General features: G+C 42.0%; 1 protein-coding gene across 1 annotated transcript; it reads right to left on the bottom strand.

The window, feature by feature from the left end:
- Positions 1-437: 437 nt before the first annotated feature.
- Positions 438-1,172, bottom strand: LOC128572665 (protein CMSS1-like). The gene has a single exon (XM_053572692.1). It carries the CDS (start codon positions 1,170-1,172, stop codon positions 438-440), a length of 735 nt encoding a protein of 244 aa, XP_053428667.1.
- Between the last annotated feature and the right edge of the window lie 14,988 nt (positions 1,173-16,160).

Below are 16,160 nucleotides of genomic sequence, written 5' to 3'. Positions count from 1 at the left end.
CCACATCTCCTGGCTATTTTTTTGTTGCAGTTACCATTGTTATTTTAGCTGGCCCGGGCAGGGTTCGAACCCACCAGCCTTGGTGTATGTGGCCAGCACCCTACCCACTGTGCAACAGGCACCACCCTAAAGTTTGATATATTTTTTTTTTCACAGAAGCCAGTGATACTTTATTATACAGGGTGTTGGCAAATGGACAAATTAACTTCTGTTAAAGAATTTCTATCAAATATTTCCAGTGGTGCATTTGCTGATGAAGTTAACATAAGCTAAAAACTGACATTCAGTGAGTGCTTGCAATGTGTCAGACTCACTAAATATGATGCAAATTCTACTGTGAAACTGCAATCTTCAGTAGTACTTAGAACAGGGCCAGCTTCAAAGATTCTGATTTGCACTGAGCACTCCCATTTCCACAAGTTCAAACACTTCCTTTCTTATCCGGGAATGTCCACCATTCTCCTCAATTTCTGATCTCTCCAGTTCCAGTCAAAAACGAGAAGCTTCAAGGGGTTCAAATTAAGGGCACCTTGTTTAATAAGTTCTTTAACTCTCCCTGGAGTTCCTACACCCAGATGCACCATATGCTTCTCCAGCAATTTTACCTGCTCCTGGACCTTTATGTGTTTTGCAAGTAATTTCATAACTTTGCTGTCTCCTCTGAATGCTGTCATTGACCTAATGAGCTCCAGGGCTTGGACAGCAGAGCTGTAGATGATCAGCATCAGGATCGATTTCTTCTCACTGTGGTTTTTCTGAAGTTTTACCCACATAAGACAGATTTCTTTAGATGAAAGACTGTGAGTCAAATCATTGGCTTTGAGGAAACAGGACTCTGGCAGGCTCAGTTCTTCTAATTCAATCACTGAACGATTGCTGCTATAATAGTCCTCCATCAGCTTCTGTAGGTCTGCAGGTGTCTCTGGTTTTGGCTCTGATTTTGCAAGAACACCAGTAATTTTCCTCTTTCTCCTTACCCTGGTCTTGGTGGTATCCTCTTTTGTTTCCCTTGGTTCTATCAAGAAATAATCTTTAGGCTTATTGGTTTTCTTTGACAGTGTAGGAACTGGAACTGTCTCCTGCTGCATAACTCCTGTGTCTTCTCCTCCATCATCTGATGCTGGGCTGCTGGCTGCTCCAACCGGCTGCTCGTCTCCCAGATCATCTGCCATCTCTGTGCAGGACTCAACATGGGCAGGCCACCAGGGGCAGGCGGCCAAGGGCAAATAGTCACGTTTCCCTAGAGCCCCACAAACAGCTTTGCAGCACGCTGCACCTCGGGTGGTCAAAGTTTGAGATTTTAAAAAACATTTTCATGGAGGCTCAGCACCTGTAGCTCAGCGACTAGGGCACCAGCCATATACACTGGAGCTGGCGGGTTTGAGTCCAGCCTGCGCCTGCCAAACAACAATGACAACTACAACCAAAAAGTAGCTGGATGTTGTGGTGGGTGCTTGTAGTCCCAGCTACTTGGGAAGCTGAGGCAAGAGAATCGCTTAAGCCCAAGAGTTTGAAATTGCTGTGAGCTATAATGGCATGACACTCTACTGAAGGCAACATAATGAGATTCTTGTCTCGAAAAACAAAATTTTTTTTTCTTGGACTCTGGTCTTTTGAGGAGGCAGCCTGAGGTTGAAAAATGGAGGCAGTCCTCTAAGGAAGCCTATCCAATAGAAATAAAATGTGAGCCACAGGTCTTTTCAAATTTTCTAGTAGCCACGTAAAAGAAAAAGAAATAGGTTAAGTCAATTGCTATTGTTTATTTAACCTAATATGTCCAAAATATTAGTGTTTTCATAATTGAGCAATCAAAATATATTAATGAATTACTCTGTTATTTATCTGTAAAATTCATTCTGTGTATTACGTTCAGAGCACAGCTCTATTCAGAACAGCAAATGGCCAGTTGCTGCCCCATTGAAGTGCAGCTGTAAGGGCTCTGACTCTAGGAACCTCAGAGATGTGACTGGCTAGAATCAAGAAAGAGAAGAAGAAGATGCATGTATGTGTAGGAGAAATCTTTCTGGTCAGCCTGTGTAAAAAAGTCTCAAGCTGTTGCCCTGGTAGACTGCCATAGCGTCATCATAGCTCACAGCAACCTTAAACTCTTGGGTTCAAGGAATCCTCTTACCTTGTTTTTTCTATTTTTTTTTTCTTTTTTTTAATAAGGACAGGCTCTCACTCTTGCTCAGAGCTGGTCTGAAACTTATGAGCTCAATCAATCCACCTGCCTCGGCCTCCCAGGAGTGAGACACCATGCCTGGTTGATCCTGACCAAAAGCAAGACCCCGTCTCTACTAAAAATAGAAAAACTGAGGCAAGAGAATCACTTGAGCCCGAGTTGGAGGTTGCTGGGATCTATGACTCCACAGCAGCCTATCCAGGGCAACAGCTTGAGACTCAGTCTCAAAAACAAACAAACAAACAAACAAACAAAAAACCTGCCCAGGAAGTCCACAGAAATAAAATAAATCAGGGACCTTATAAAGATCACATAAATAGGAACAAGGAAAAGTAACACCCCTAAAGTCCTTCAGTTTGCTTTTGGGACAAGTGATGCCTCCTGGGAATTTTCTGCAGTAAAATCTGTCTCTGAAGTTCTTCCTGCATGAAAAATAATCTATGTTAAGTCTCCGGCTTGTCTCAACTTTCTGTTTCACTTGTGGTATTAGAAACAAAGAGACAGTCTTTGCTTATATTTTGGAGTGAAGAAGGCACTGAAGATCTTGCAAACTTTTCCAAGGCTTCTTTGAGCCTCGTGTGATATCCACCTTCCAACTCCAGGCAGCTCTTCAGGTTTTCTATGTAAAATCAAGATATGCTTTCACTTGGGCTTCATTGTTATTCTACCGGCCACTGTTTCAGTACACCCCCCTACACCTGCCCAAAATGATCCTCTAGGTGTAGTGTGGGCCCGAGTGAGGAACTCTGACATCTACCGCGCTCCCTGTGTACTTCCATTTAGTTCCCTTATCTATGCTTGGAGAAGGCTATAGATACAGAGTGAATGGAGACACTGAAATTTTAAAGTCCAGTGATGGCTTCAACCCTTCAGATGTCTCACCTTTGCCTTTGTTCCTTTTGACAGTCTTGTTATAGGAGCCTGGTGTTGGAAGAGGGCAGGAGTTCCTTGTAGCATCCTCCTATTGTAGGTCAGAGTCCCCCAAACACTTAAGTGGGCACCTCCTGACCTTCACCTTACCATTCTTTCACATTTCTTCTAATTTGAAAATAGGGAGGTCAGTGAGTCTGCATCAATCACTGGCAGCTTGCAAAGGTTCATAGTAAGACAGGTTTTATTTTATTTATTTATTTTTTATTTTATTTTAGTACCATTATTATTATTATCATTTGAGACAGAGTCTCAAGTTGTCACCCTGAGTAGTGTGCTGTGGCGTCACAGCTCACAGCAACCTCAAACTCCTGGGCTCAAGCGATTCTCTTGCCTCACCCTCCCAAGTAGCTAGGACTACAGGCACCTGCCGCAATGCCCAGCTATTTTTTGGCCCGGGCTGGATTCAAACCTGCTGGGGCCCTAGCCACCTGAGCTACAGACACTGAGACTATATAGATAGTTTTTAAGATTAAATGTTTTCTCCATATGCAATGTATATACATGTGTCAATAGAGAGACTGCTTAAGTCTGCAACTTCAAGTCTGAGCAAGGTCTTAAATACATCTATGGGACAATTAAGCCAGGAGTCAGATGGAAATGGGTCCAATGTATTTTTTCCTCTGTATCTCTAGCATTTCATATCCTGCTATATAACACTGTAACAAGACCCCACATAAAATCTCCCCTTTATGTTTTTAGGTCCTCAGTGCAATCACAACTAGAAACAATTTTTTGTTGTTGTTGTTTTGGGTTTTTTTTGAGACAGAGTCTCATTTTATTGCTCTGGGTAGAGTGCCCTAGCGTCATAGCTCACAGCAACCTCCAATTCCTGGGCTTAGGAGATTCTCTTGCCTCAGCCTCCCAAGTAGCTGGGATTACAGGCACCCACCACAGTGCCTGGCTCTTTTTTTCTTTGGCCAGGGCTGGGTACCCACTGAGCCACAGGTGCTGCCCCCAGAAACAGTTTTTATTTAGGTTATATGAGTAGTACAAAGGAAATGTATCTTCACCACACCTATTTACAAAAGACCAATCCAGCAGAACCACACACACTCTGAATCTGGACATGTAAGAGAGGGGACTTTTCACTTGAGCTTCTACATGAAATTGGGAGGTGAAGACCCAGATATCTTCTGCCCCTTTATGCAATGCCCCACTGACCAGCCCCCTTCTCCGCTGACCTGCATTACAGAAAAAGACCCAGATAAACAATTCATCATATGAAGGAATCGGTAAGACACTGTTATTACAGTAAGAACCACATCCAAAGGCAAGGTGAAGTCTTGGGCTCTTCATATGGAGGCTGAGAGTCAGGGATACTGAGTGTGTGTCTTTGGTAGTGTTTTATTCTTCAAGGGGCTTTGAGGAACGCAGCAATAAGCCCCTGGTTGAGTATTCTTCCTATTTACTTTGATACAGCTGAACAGTTTCAGTTGAGGAAATAACCCACAAATATGCCCTAGAGATAGACTATGAGCTCTGTACTTCATGACAGGGGACTCTTCTAATCTTGATTTTGCACCAGGATAAAAGCCCAATACACATGAAAAAGAGAATTAAAAAGAAAAAGTTGTCTTGGCACCCACAGCTCAGTGATTAGAACGCCGGCCACATATACCAGGCCTGGCGGGTTCAAACCTGGCCTGGGCCTGCTAAACAATGACAACTACAACAAAAAAATAGCTGGGCATTGTGGCAGGTGCTTGTAGTCCCAACTACTTCAAGCCCAAGAGTTTGAGGTTGCTGTGAGCTGTGATGTCACAGCACTCTACTGAGGGTGACATAGTAAAACACTGTCTCAAAAACAAAAACAAAAAGAGTAAAGTCAAGCCCCCAAACAGCGCTACTAGACCAGATAAAATTTGATTCTTCCATCTGAGAGGTGACAGGGGAGGGATTAACACAGTATTCCCTGGCAAGAGAACTGGTAGCTCTTTGACAGCCAGCACCTCTCAGATTCAGGGCTCTGGAAAACAAAGAATGAACATTTTGACAACTGTAGCTCTTGATTATCCAGGACAGACTAGGACTTCAAAGGTGTACATTTAAAGGCACTCAGTCAAACGCTTTTTTTTATCCACAGAATCTGATTTCAGCTCAGATTTCTTTTTTCAGAATTCCAGAAAAAAGAAAAGAATTTTCATGGGCAGCTTCTAAGATAAAGCAGCAGGTAGAATTTTGCTTTTTTGCTCTCAAAACAGAAACACATATAACATTTACAAGGCTTTGGCAGAAAGTGGGTTTCCCAGTGGTGAGAGGATTTTAGTATCCTGCACTCAGAGAGCATTGTGGGGGTGGGATTGGCCTTGAGGAGAATGACAGGGTTAGGGAGGATGAGAAGAGACAAGTGAGATTCACCTGAAGGTGTATGGGAAGGTTCCAGAATGAGCAACTGAGCAACCTTGGAAACACTTCTGGTAAGTCTCTCACTCTCATGATTCCTGCACAGAGTACTGTCCACAAATACTTGACTTTGGGAAAGAAACCAAAACTCCCTGATTTTGTACACGGAGGTGACATGCAGAAGGCCTGTGATGCCTGTGGTAGGGGTCCCCTATGTGCCCACACTGGGTACAGTAAGTGGCCCAGATTGCACTTCCGAGTCACTCAGATTTCAGTACCAACTGGCCCAGATTGCAGTTTCCAAAAGATCACCTGCTGTGCTGTCAAAAAGACTGGTGACCTCCCTCAGTGCTATGTCTGAGGCCATTAATCAAAACATAGCCTAGTTGTGGTCATAGCAGACATATTTTCTCCTAATCTGGGAGCAGCTCTCTGAGCTCACCTGGCTGCAGAGGCCTGTGAGCACAGCAGTGCAGACCTATGCCATGGCCACCTAGCTGACCTGTCTTCTCTCCTGAGGGCTGTTCCCCTACACTGCCTAATCCTAGGGATCCAGCCCTGGGTGGAGAAACACACAGCTCCTCCTAGGAAGGACATGGGCACACCCCTCTTTGGATAGGAAGTTATAGTTTGTCAGTAAATCAGATCATTCTTTTTTTTTTTTTTTTTTGTGGTTTTTGGCCGGGGCTGGGTTTGAACCTGCCACCCCCGGCATATGGGACCGGCGCCCTACTCACTGAGCCACAGGCGCCGCCCAAAAGTTTTTTTTTTTTTTTGGTAGAGACAGAGTCTCACTTTATGGCCCTCGGTAGAGTGCCATGGCCTCACACAGCTCACAGCAACCTCCAACTCCTGGGCTTAAGCGAGTCTCTTGCCTCAGTCTCCAGAGTAGCTGGGACTACAGGCGCCCGCCACAACGCCCAGCTACTTTTTGGTTGCAGTTCAGCTGGGGCTGGGTTTGAACCTGCCACCCTCGGTATATGGGGCCGGCGCCTTACCAACTGAGCCACAGGCGCTGCCCAATCAGATCATTCTTGAGCTGGGGATCCCTGACCCTGTTCAACAGAGGCTGGAACTCTGGTCCAACATCAAAGACCTGCCATTGGCTTGGCACCTGTAGCTCAGTGGCTAGGGCACCAGCCACATCCACCAGGGCTGGTAGGTTTGAACCCTGCCCAGGCCTGCCAAACAACAATGATGACAACTACAACAAAAAAATAGCCGGGTGTTGTGGCGGGCACGTATAGTCCCAGCTACTTGGGATGCTGAGGCAAGAGAATTGCTTAAGCCCAAGGATTTGTGGTTGCTGTGAGCTGTGATGCCACGGCACTCTTCCAAGGGTGACATAGTAAGACTCCATCCTAAAAAAAAAAAAAAAAAAAAAAAAAGACCTGACATTTCTAATATTATTCCAGATGACAAGCTTCACAATTTTGGACACACATTTAAAAAATGACAGGACGGGTAAAGCTCTTAAAAAAGAAATTGAACAGGCTTGGTGCCTGTGGCTCAAATAGCTAAGGCACGAGCCACATACACCTGAGGTGGTGTGTTCAAATCCAGCCTGGGACTGCCAAACAACTGACGGCTGCAACCAAAAAATAGCCAGGCGTTTTGGCGGGCGCCTGTAGTCCCAGCTACTTGGGAGACAGAGGCAAGAGACTCCCTTGAGCCCAGGAGTTGGAGATTGCTGTGAGTTGTGATGCCACAACACTCTACCTAGGGTGACAGCTTGAGACTCTGTCTCAAAACAAAAAAAAAAGAAATTGAACAAAATAATCAGAAAGATGAATGGAGTTTCCCTGAGGGCTACGATGACTGACAAATTTTATATTCATGTAACACTGTTTATGTCTTTTGGTTGTTTTATGATAGTCATGTTATTCTTCATAATTAAAAACGTATGAGGGTTTCATTATTCATTTGCTTCTGTATATTATAAGCAGCAAATAAATATATCTTGTTAAGCTTGTTCTCTAATTCAGAAAATGATGGAGATTTTCACTCTTCTAGTCTCAGTACATGGAGGACTGTTATCCACTAACCTTTGATAGCACTTTCTAGGGCAGAGATGTTTTCATTTTTTCTGTCTTAAGAAACCATGTAGGTCAAGCGGCTAAAGCACCAGCCACATACACCAGAGCTAGTGGGTTCGAATCCAGCCTGGGTCTACTAAACAACAATGACAACTACAAGCAAAAAATAGCCAATGTTCTGGTGGACGCCTGTAGTCCCAGCTACTTGGGAGGCTGAGGCAAGAGAATCGCTTAACCCTAAGAGTTGGAGGTTGCTGTGAGCTGTGATGCCATGGCATTCTACCCAAGGTGACAGCTTGAGGCTCTGTCTCCAAAAATAGGAAAAGAAACCATGGTGAAATCATGTTGTTATTATCATTTACTTCATGTTTTCTTGTTATAAAATCTCAGACAAGATATACTAAATGCATACTGATAATATGTATTCTCTCTATACTATTAATATTGGTCACTAAGAAAAAAATATTCTCTATCTGGTTAATATTATTTGCCTAATTTTAAACTTTTGTACATTTAATTTATTTTAATTTCTCTTATTTTATTCCAGAATATTAAATCTAATGTAGGTATTTCCATTCATATGACATTTGTTGTATAAATACCTTTGAGATAGAGTCTCACTCTGTCAGCCTGGCTAGAGTACCATGGCGTCATCATAGCAATTGGTTGAGCTAAAGCAATCAGTCTTATGAGTAGCTGAGACTACAGAGGAGCACACCCAGCCTTGGGTAATTGTTCTATTTTCAGTAGAGACAGGGTTTCCTTCTTCCCCTGGCTGGTCTGTAACTCCAGAGCTCAAGTAATCCTCCTGCCTCTCCCTTTCAGAGTGCCAGAATTACAGGTGAGAGCCTCTCTGCTTGGCCACATTTGTATTTTATTTACTTTTTTCTTTTTCTTGAGACAGAGTCTTACTTTTTCGCCCTAAGTAGAGTACCATGGCATCAAAGCTTACAACAACCTCAAACTCTTGCACTCAAGCAATCCTTTTGCCTCAGTTTTTCATTTTTAGTAGAGACAGGGTCTCAGTCTTGCTCAGGCTAGTCTTCAACTCCTAAACTCAAGCAATACATCCACCGTGGCCTCCCAGAATGCTAGGATTACAGGCATGAGCCCCTGCACCTGCTTATTTACATATTTTTACTGGCATTTTACACTGAGTTCATTTATAAGTGTATAATACGCTGAGTAATATTTATAAGTGTACTTCATTTTTATGTAGAAAAATAATAGAACTTGGCTTTCTTTTGTACTTTTCAAAATAATTTCCTTATTACAGAGCATGAGGTAAACATTAATGATTTTGAGTATTTTAAATTTTAGGTAATTGTGCATTTTATACAATAAAATTTGTTGTAAATGCATGTGTGGGTTACAGGTTTGATTTCTCTTCACTTCTTCTTCATCCCCACCTTAAACTTTCCAAACCCACAACTCTCACTGTAGTTGTAAGATAGCATTTTAACATTCCAGTAAATTAAAACAATTTAATGATGATTAATGAGAAAGCAGTTAAAATCAGAACATGTCTTCAAATACAAGTGCCTACAAGTGCAATAAAACTTTTAATTCATGTTACTGTTGATGGCTTGGCGCCTGTAGCTCAGCAGCTAGGGCGCTGGTCACATACACCAGGGCTGGCAGGTTCGAACCTGGCCCGGGCCTGCCAAACAACAGTGACAACTACAACAAAAAAAATAGCCAGGCACTGTGATGGGTGCTTGTGGTCCCACCTACTTAGGAGGCTGAGGCAAGAGAATCGCTTAAGCCCAAGAGTTTGAGGCTGCTGTGAGCTGTGACAATACGGCACTTTACCAAGGGTGACATAGTGAGACTGTCTTAAAAAAAAAAAAAAAATTAAAAATTAAAAAAAAAATAAAATAAAAATAAAACATAGGAACAGTAAGTCAGTCAAACAAACCAAACCAGAAGTAGGAAATAAAGATAAAAATCTTGAAAAAAAACCCCAGGAAGTAATGAGACACTATAGAACAAGTTAATAACGTGTTTGATGATTTTTTTGATGATGATTTTCTTTGATTAGTTTTTTAATTATGTGTATTTAAATTGCCTACATGTTGTTAATTACGTAAGTATAATATATTTTTGGTATACTTTTTAAATTATCCCTTATATAAGTTATTAAAATATGTTACATTGGCTGAGCGCCTAGAGCTCAGTGGGTAGGGCGCCAGCCACATACACTGGGGCTGGTGGGTTTGAACCCAGCCCGGGCCTGCTAAACAACAATAACAACTACAACAACAACAAAAAAAATAGCCTGGCATTGTGGCAGGCACCTATAGTCCCAGCTATTTGGGAGGCTGAAGCAAGAGAATTTCTTAAGCCCAAGTGTTTGAGGTTGACTCTGTCTCAAAAAAAAAAAAAAAAAAAATTTTTTTTTTAATTACTCTTGCTGCTCTCTGAAATTATTAGCTTTTGGAATAATAAAGCCTTTTCATGAATCAACTCCCAGTCTGCATGCTTAATTACAATGACAGGAAACCAAGCTTCCCTTTATCAACAACTTGAGCCACCAGATCAGGCCCTATATTTATTAGGAGAGGGAATGGAGGGACTAGAAGCCCCACAGTCTACAGCCCCTCCCATGAACAAGCCCTACACACCCAGTTGGATTCTTCCCTGAGGACACTTCCGTTGTTACCAAGGAGAGATGCAGGCCACTGCAGGCACACAGTTGCTCAAAGAGAACTCTAGACTGTGGTCCAAGTAATGTCTCCAGGAAGGGCGGCAGCAACAGAGTCCCAGCTTCCTGTTCCACTCCACCTTATGCCCAGAGGGGTCTGAGACTCAAGGGGTGCAAACTTCGGTCTGAAGACTCTAAAACCAAGTGAAATTGCCCAGTCCCCCCACAGACACTTCTGGCTCCAACCACACCCCTCCTCCTCTCAGGACACCCAGTTTCTTGTACTCACCATTTCTCAGTTTCTGGGATGTCCTGGCATCCTCGCTACAGATCCCCCTGCAGGTCACAAGGTGTCAGAGGCTGCTGCAGAAACACCTGGATTCTCCAGGAGGTGCAACAGGTGAAGAGGTGACCCCAGCTCAGTGCCCAGCAAGAGACAAACACGCTCTGAATCCCCAGAGCCTGCCTCCTTCTTTCTGGCTGTGCATCTGATCAGACAGTTCACATTGGAGCGTCCCTGATTGGATAGGGCCTCAGGTCCCATCTCTCTGAGTGACAGGAATACCATCTGACAAGAGGCTGAATGAGGTCAGAGTGCTAATAGTTTCTTCACCACAGTACTTTTTATGTTTTTCTTTTCCTTTTTTTTGATTAAGACCAGAGACCATGACTTTATTTACATTGATATTCCAGGGCCAATGTGCTTACCATAGAGTACCTGTTTAACAAATTTTGACTAAAGGAATAAAAATATGGGTAGGGTGCTGGCTACATACACCAAAGCTGTCGTGTTCGAACCTGGCCCAGGCCAGCTAAACAACAATGACAACTGCAACAACAACAAAAACAAACAAACAAATATAGGAATGAAAATCGATTTACTGAGTGTTTAGTCTGTGATAAGCTTGGGCACCTGTTATTTAAATAGAAGTTGGACTCTGCTTTGAAGGCATTTTTTTTTTCTTTTCTTCTTATTATTGTTTTTTCAGTTTGGTCAGGGCTGGGTTCAAACCCACCACCCTCTGTATATGGGGCCCAGCACCCTACTCACTGAGCCACAGGTGCCACCCTTGAGGGAGTTTTCAATATACATCATGATGTCTAGGTGAAAACATGTAACTTACTAACCTGACAGACAGATGAACCACATACTAGCAAAGGCTATGACAGTTCAGAGAAGGGTGAAATTACATCTAGTCTCCAATGAGAGGGTTGGCATTGCAGAAGGCTTCATGAAGGAGGTGGTATTTAAGCTCCAAACTAACAGGCACAATGTAGGGGTACATGGTGCACCTCCTGGGTGAAGGGCTCAACTATTTATTTTTTTTTTTGAGACACAGTCTCACTATGTCACCCTTGGTAGAGTGTCGTGGAGTCACAGCTCACAGCAACCTCAAACTCTTGGGCTTAAGTGACTCTATTGCCTCAGCCTCCCAAGTAGCTGGGACTACAGGTGCCTGCCACAATGCCTGGCTATGTTTTTTTTGTTGTTGCAGTTGTCATTGTTTAGCTGGCCTGGGCCAAGTTCAAACCTACCAGCCTCGGTGGATGTGGCTGGCACTGTAACGACTGTGCTATGTGCGCTGAGCCTACAATGTAGACTACCTAACAAACTCTGTAGCTCTTTTTACACAAGACTTTGTGCCTTACCTGTCATGCAGCTCTGCCTGAGGGATATTTGTATTTAGCCCAGAATTTAAGTGATATCCTTTTATTTATTATTATTATTTATTTATTTATTTATTTATTTTTTGTAGAGACAGAGTCTCATATTTATTGCCCTTGGTAGAGTGTCATGGCATCACACTGCTCACAGCAACCTCCAACTCCTGGGCTTAGGCTATTCTCTTGCCTCAGCCTCCTGAGTAGCTGGGACTACAAGTGCCCACCACAATTCCTGGCTATTTTTTTCGTTGCAGTTTGGCCAGGGCTGGACTTGAACCCACCACCCTCGGTATATGGGGCCAGTGCTCTACCCACTGAGACACAGGCACTGTGCATTATTATTATTATTATTATTAAGACAGAGTCTCACTCTTTCATCCTTGGTAGAGTGCCATGGCATCACAGCTCATGGCAACCTGTGACTCTTGGGCTTAAGCGATTCTCTTGCTTCAGGCTCCCAAGGAGCTGGGACTACAGGTACCTGCCACAATGCCTGGCTAGTGATATCCTTTTCTTAATTTTAATTTTAATTATATGTACATATGTGCGTGTGTATATATACATACACAGTAAATAAATATTTCCACTCATGGAAACAACATATTAATAATTATATATATACTTGTTGCAGTAAAAAGTTAAATATAGGGTGGACAAAAATTTCATGTGCAATTTAAAATAATTTATTGGCCTTTCTCCCAAAATGGTGGACCAGAAGGATTGTTCGGCTGAGCTCTACTAGAACGACTGGGGAAAAGAGAGAACCCAGCCATACCTGGTGCAGGAAACTTACCACAAAGAGCACAGCAAGGAGGTGGTGAGCTGGATGCAGTGTATGATCCGAAGTGGTGGAAATTTGATGAATTAGGCAAGTGATTGCATCTGGCAGGGATCGGCTGCCCTACCTCACAGGTTCAGGTTGGGAGGAAACCTTTCCAGAGTTTTCAGTTGTTGGGGGAAGCTGCACCTTCAGTAGAAACCTTGGAAGAGTGGGCAGACTCAAACAGTGTACAGCAACCAGATTTGAATGCTGGTTGGAGAGGATTTGTCATACATTTTGTGGTTGGTGAGGCTGCCATACTGAGAAGGTCTCAGCAGCCAGGGGGTTGCCACAATGGGAAGGTCATGGGAAGGTCTTAGCAGGGGCATAAAGCATGGCCATCATAATTCTTCCTGCTGAGATCAGAACTCCACTCTTGGGACAGGCTGAGGGATTCCCACATCCCCTGGGAACTAGAGTCAGGGGCTAATGTGAGTCTTGCCCCTGAAGGATTCTTGTGAGCTTTAAGATTCCAACCCGACAGGGTTTGAACACTGAGGAAACAATCAGGCAATCACTGAAGGCAATTAAGTGTGGAATAAGGACCATAGAGGCTGCTGGCTGTGCTCTTTGTCTCCTAGGAAAAACCACAGGGCAACCTGGTGTCCCAGAGACATATTGTAACATGTTGTTATCAAGAGCAAGGACCCCTGTCTATTTGGCTTTGCTCAGGCTGAGGCCACTTCAAGACGTAAGCATTGAGTATTAAGGGAGAAATTTATTGCATTATATGCCTACATTTGAAAAACAGGAAGAGGTTCACATCATGAACCAGCTTATGGAATTAGAAAAAGAAGAACAATCTAATTCTAAACCCACAGAAAGGAAATAACCAAAATAAATCAGAGATTAATGAAATTGAAAACAAAAGAATCATTCAGAAAATTCACAAAACAAAATGTTGGTTTTTAAAAAAAAAAATAAATAAAATTGATAAACTTTTGGCCAGATTGACTAGAAACAGAAAAGTAAAATCTCTAATAATTTAAAACAGAAATGATAAAGAGGAAATAACAGATGCCACAGAGATACAAGAGATCATCTCTGGGAGTCCATAACACAGTGGTTAAAGCACCAGCCACATACACCAAAGCTAGTGGGTTCAAACCCAGCCCGGGCCAGCTAAACAACAACTATGGAAAAAAATAGCCAGGCCTTGTGGTGGGCACCTATAGTCCCAGCTACTTGGGAGGCTGAGGCAAGAGAACTGCTTGAGCCCAAGAGTTTGAGGTTGCTGTGAGCTATGACAGCACAGCACTCTACAGAGGGCGACATAGTGAAACTCTGTCTCAAAAAAGAGAGCACGCGCACGTGTAAGAGAGAGAGAGAGAGAGAGAGAATCATCTCTGAGCACTACAAGAAACTCTATGCCCAGAAATTTGATAATGTGGAGGAAATGGACCAATACCTAGAATCACAACCTTTCCAGAGATTAAATCGAGAGAAGATAGATCTCTTGAACAGACCAATTTCCAGTACTGAGATCAAAAAAACAATAAAATATCTCCCAACAAAAATATGCCCTGGTCCCCAGATGACATTGCACCAGAATTCTATCAAAACTTCAAAGAAAAGCTTGTATTCATACTGCAGAAATTATTCCAAAAATAGAGAAGGAAATATCTTTCCCAACACGTTCTTCAAAGCAAATATAACCCTGATACCAAAATCAGGAAAAGACCCAACTAAAAAGGAGAACTTCAGACCAATTTCACTAATGAATATAGAAGCAAAAATTTTCAAAATAATCCTAGCCAATAGATGACAGCAACACATTAAAAAAATCATTTATTATGATCAAGTAGGCTTCATCCCAGGAATGCAGCACTGGTTTAACATACACAAGTCCATAAAGATAATTCACCATATCAACTGAAGAAGAAAGAAAGACCATATGATCCTCTCAATAGATGCAGAAAAGCATTTGATAAAATTCAGCATCCTTTTCTAATTAAAACACTAAAGAATTTAGGCACAGGTGGCACATTTCTGAATCTAATCAAAGCCATCTATGACAAACCAACAGCTAATATTATACTGAATGGAGTAAAACTGAAAGCTTTTCCACTTAGAACTGGAAACAGATAAGGTTGTCCTCTATTGCCACTACTATTCAACATAGTACTGGAAGTTCTAGCCAATATAATCAAGCAAGAGAAGGAAATAAAGGGCATCCAAGTAGATAAAGAAGAGGTCAAACTCTTGCTCTTTGCTGATGATATGATCTTACACTTAGAGAACCCCCAAAGACTCAACCACAAGCCTCCTGGAAGTGATAAAAAAATAAAGGAATGTTTCAGTACACAAAGATAAGAAGGTAATCAAGGACACAATTCCCTTTATAGTAGCTTAAAAAGAAAATGAAATACCTAGGAATATACATAACAAAAGAGATAAAGGACCTCTACAAAGAAAATTATGAAACCCTAAGAAAAGAAATAGCAGAAGATATTAATATATGGAAGAACATACCATGCTCATGGCTGGGAAGAATCAACATTGTCAAAATGTCTATACTACTTAAAGCTATCTACAGAGTGAATGCAATCCTCATTAAAATACCATCATCATAATTCCAAGATTTGGAAAAAAAAAAATCTTTTTTTTTTTTTTTTTGTATGGAACCAGAAGAAACCCCATATAGCCAACACAATTCTTATTAAACAAACAAACAAACAAACAAAAACCGGGGGTATCTTCCTATCAGACTTTTGGCTATACTGCAAGGCCAGAGTGATCAAAACACGATGATATTGGCACAAAAATAGAGACATTGATATCTGGAACCAAACAGAAAACCATGAGATGAAACTAACATCTTATAGCCATCTAATCTTTAATAAACCAAACAAGAACATATGCTGGGGAAAAGAATCCCTATTCAATATATGGTTCTGGGAGAACTGGATAATCACATGTAAAAGGCTGAGACTGGACCCGCACCTCTTACCTCATACAAAAGTTGATTCAAGATGGATAAAAGATTTAAATCTAAGGCATAAAACAATAAAAGTTCTCAAAGAAAGTCTGGAGAAAACACTTGAAGATATTGGCCTGGGGAAAGATTTTATAAAGAAGACTTCCATGATGATTGCAACAACAAAAATAAACAAATGGGGCGTAATTAAACTGAAAAGCTTCTGTACAGCTAAGGAAACAACAACCAAAGCAAATAGACAACATTCAGAATGGGAAAAGATATTTGCATATTATGAATAGGACAAAAATTTGATAACTAGGATCTACAGAGAACTCAAATTAATCAACAAAGAAAGACTCAACAATCTGATATATTAATGGGCAAAAGAGATAAATAGAACCTTCTCTAAAGAAGACAGATGAATGGCTAACAAACATATGAAAAAATGCTCATCGTCCCCAATCATCAGAGAAATGCATACCAAAACTACCCTGAGATATCACCTAAGCCAGTGAGAAAGGCCCACATCACAAAGTCCCAAAGCTGCAGATGCTGGTGTGGATGTGGAGAGAAGGGAATGCTTTTACACTGCTGGTAGGACTGCAAACTAATTAAAC

Source organism: Nycticebus coucang, chromosome 20 (genome assembly GCF_027406575.1).
Source record: "Nycticebus coucang isolate mNycCou1 chromosome 20, mNycCou1.pri, whole genome shotgun sequence".
NCBI lineage: Eukaryota > Metazoa > Chordata > Mammalia > Primates > Lorisidae > Nycticebus > Nycticebus coucang.
The sequence above is the reverse complement of the archived record's forward strand: the minus strand, read 5'-3'. Positions and strand labels throughout refer to the sequence as shown.

Coding starts and splice junctions, on each gene's coding strand:
- LOC128572665 (XM_053572692.1), bottom strand. CDS start 1,172: ATGGCAGATGATCTGGGAGACGAGCAGCCGGTTGGAGCAGCCAGCAGC.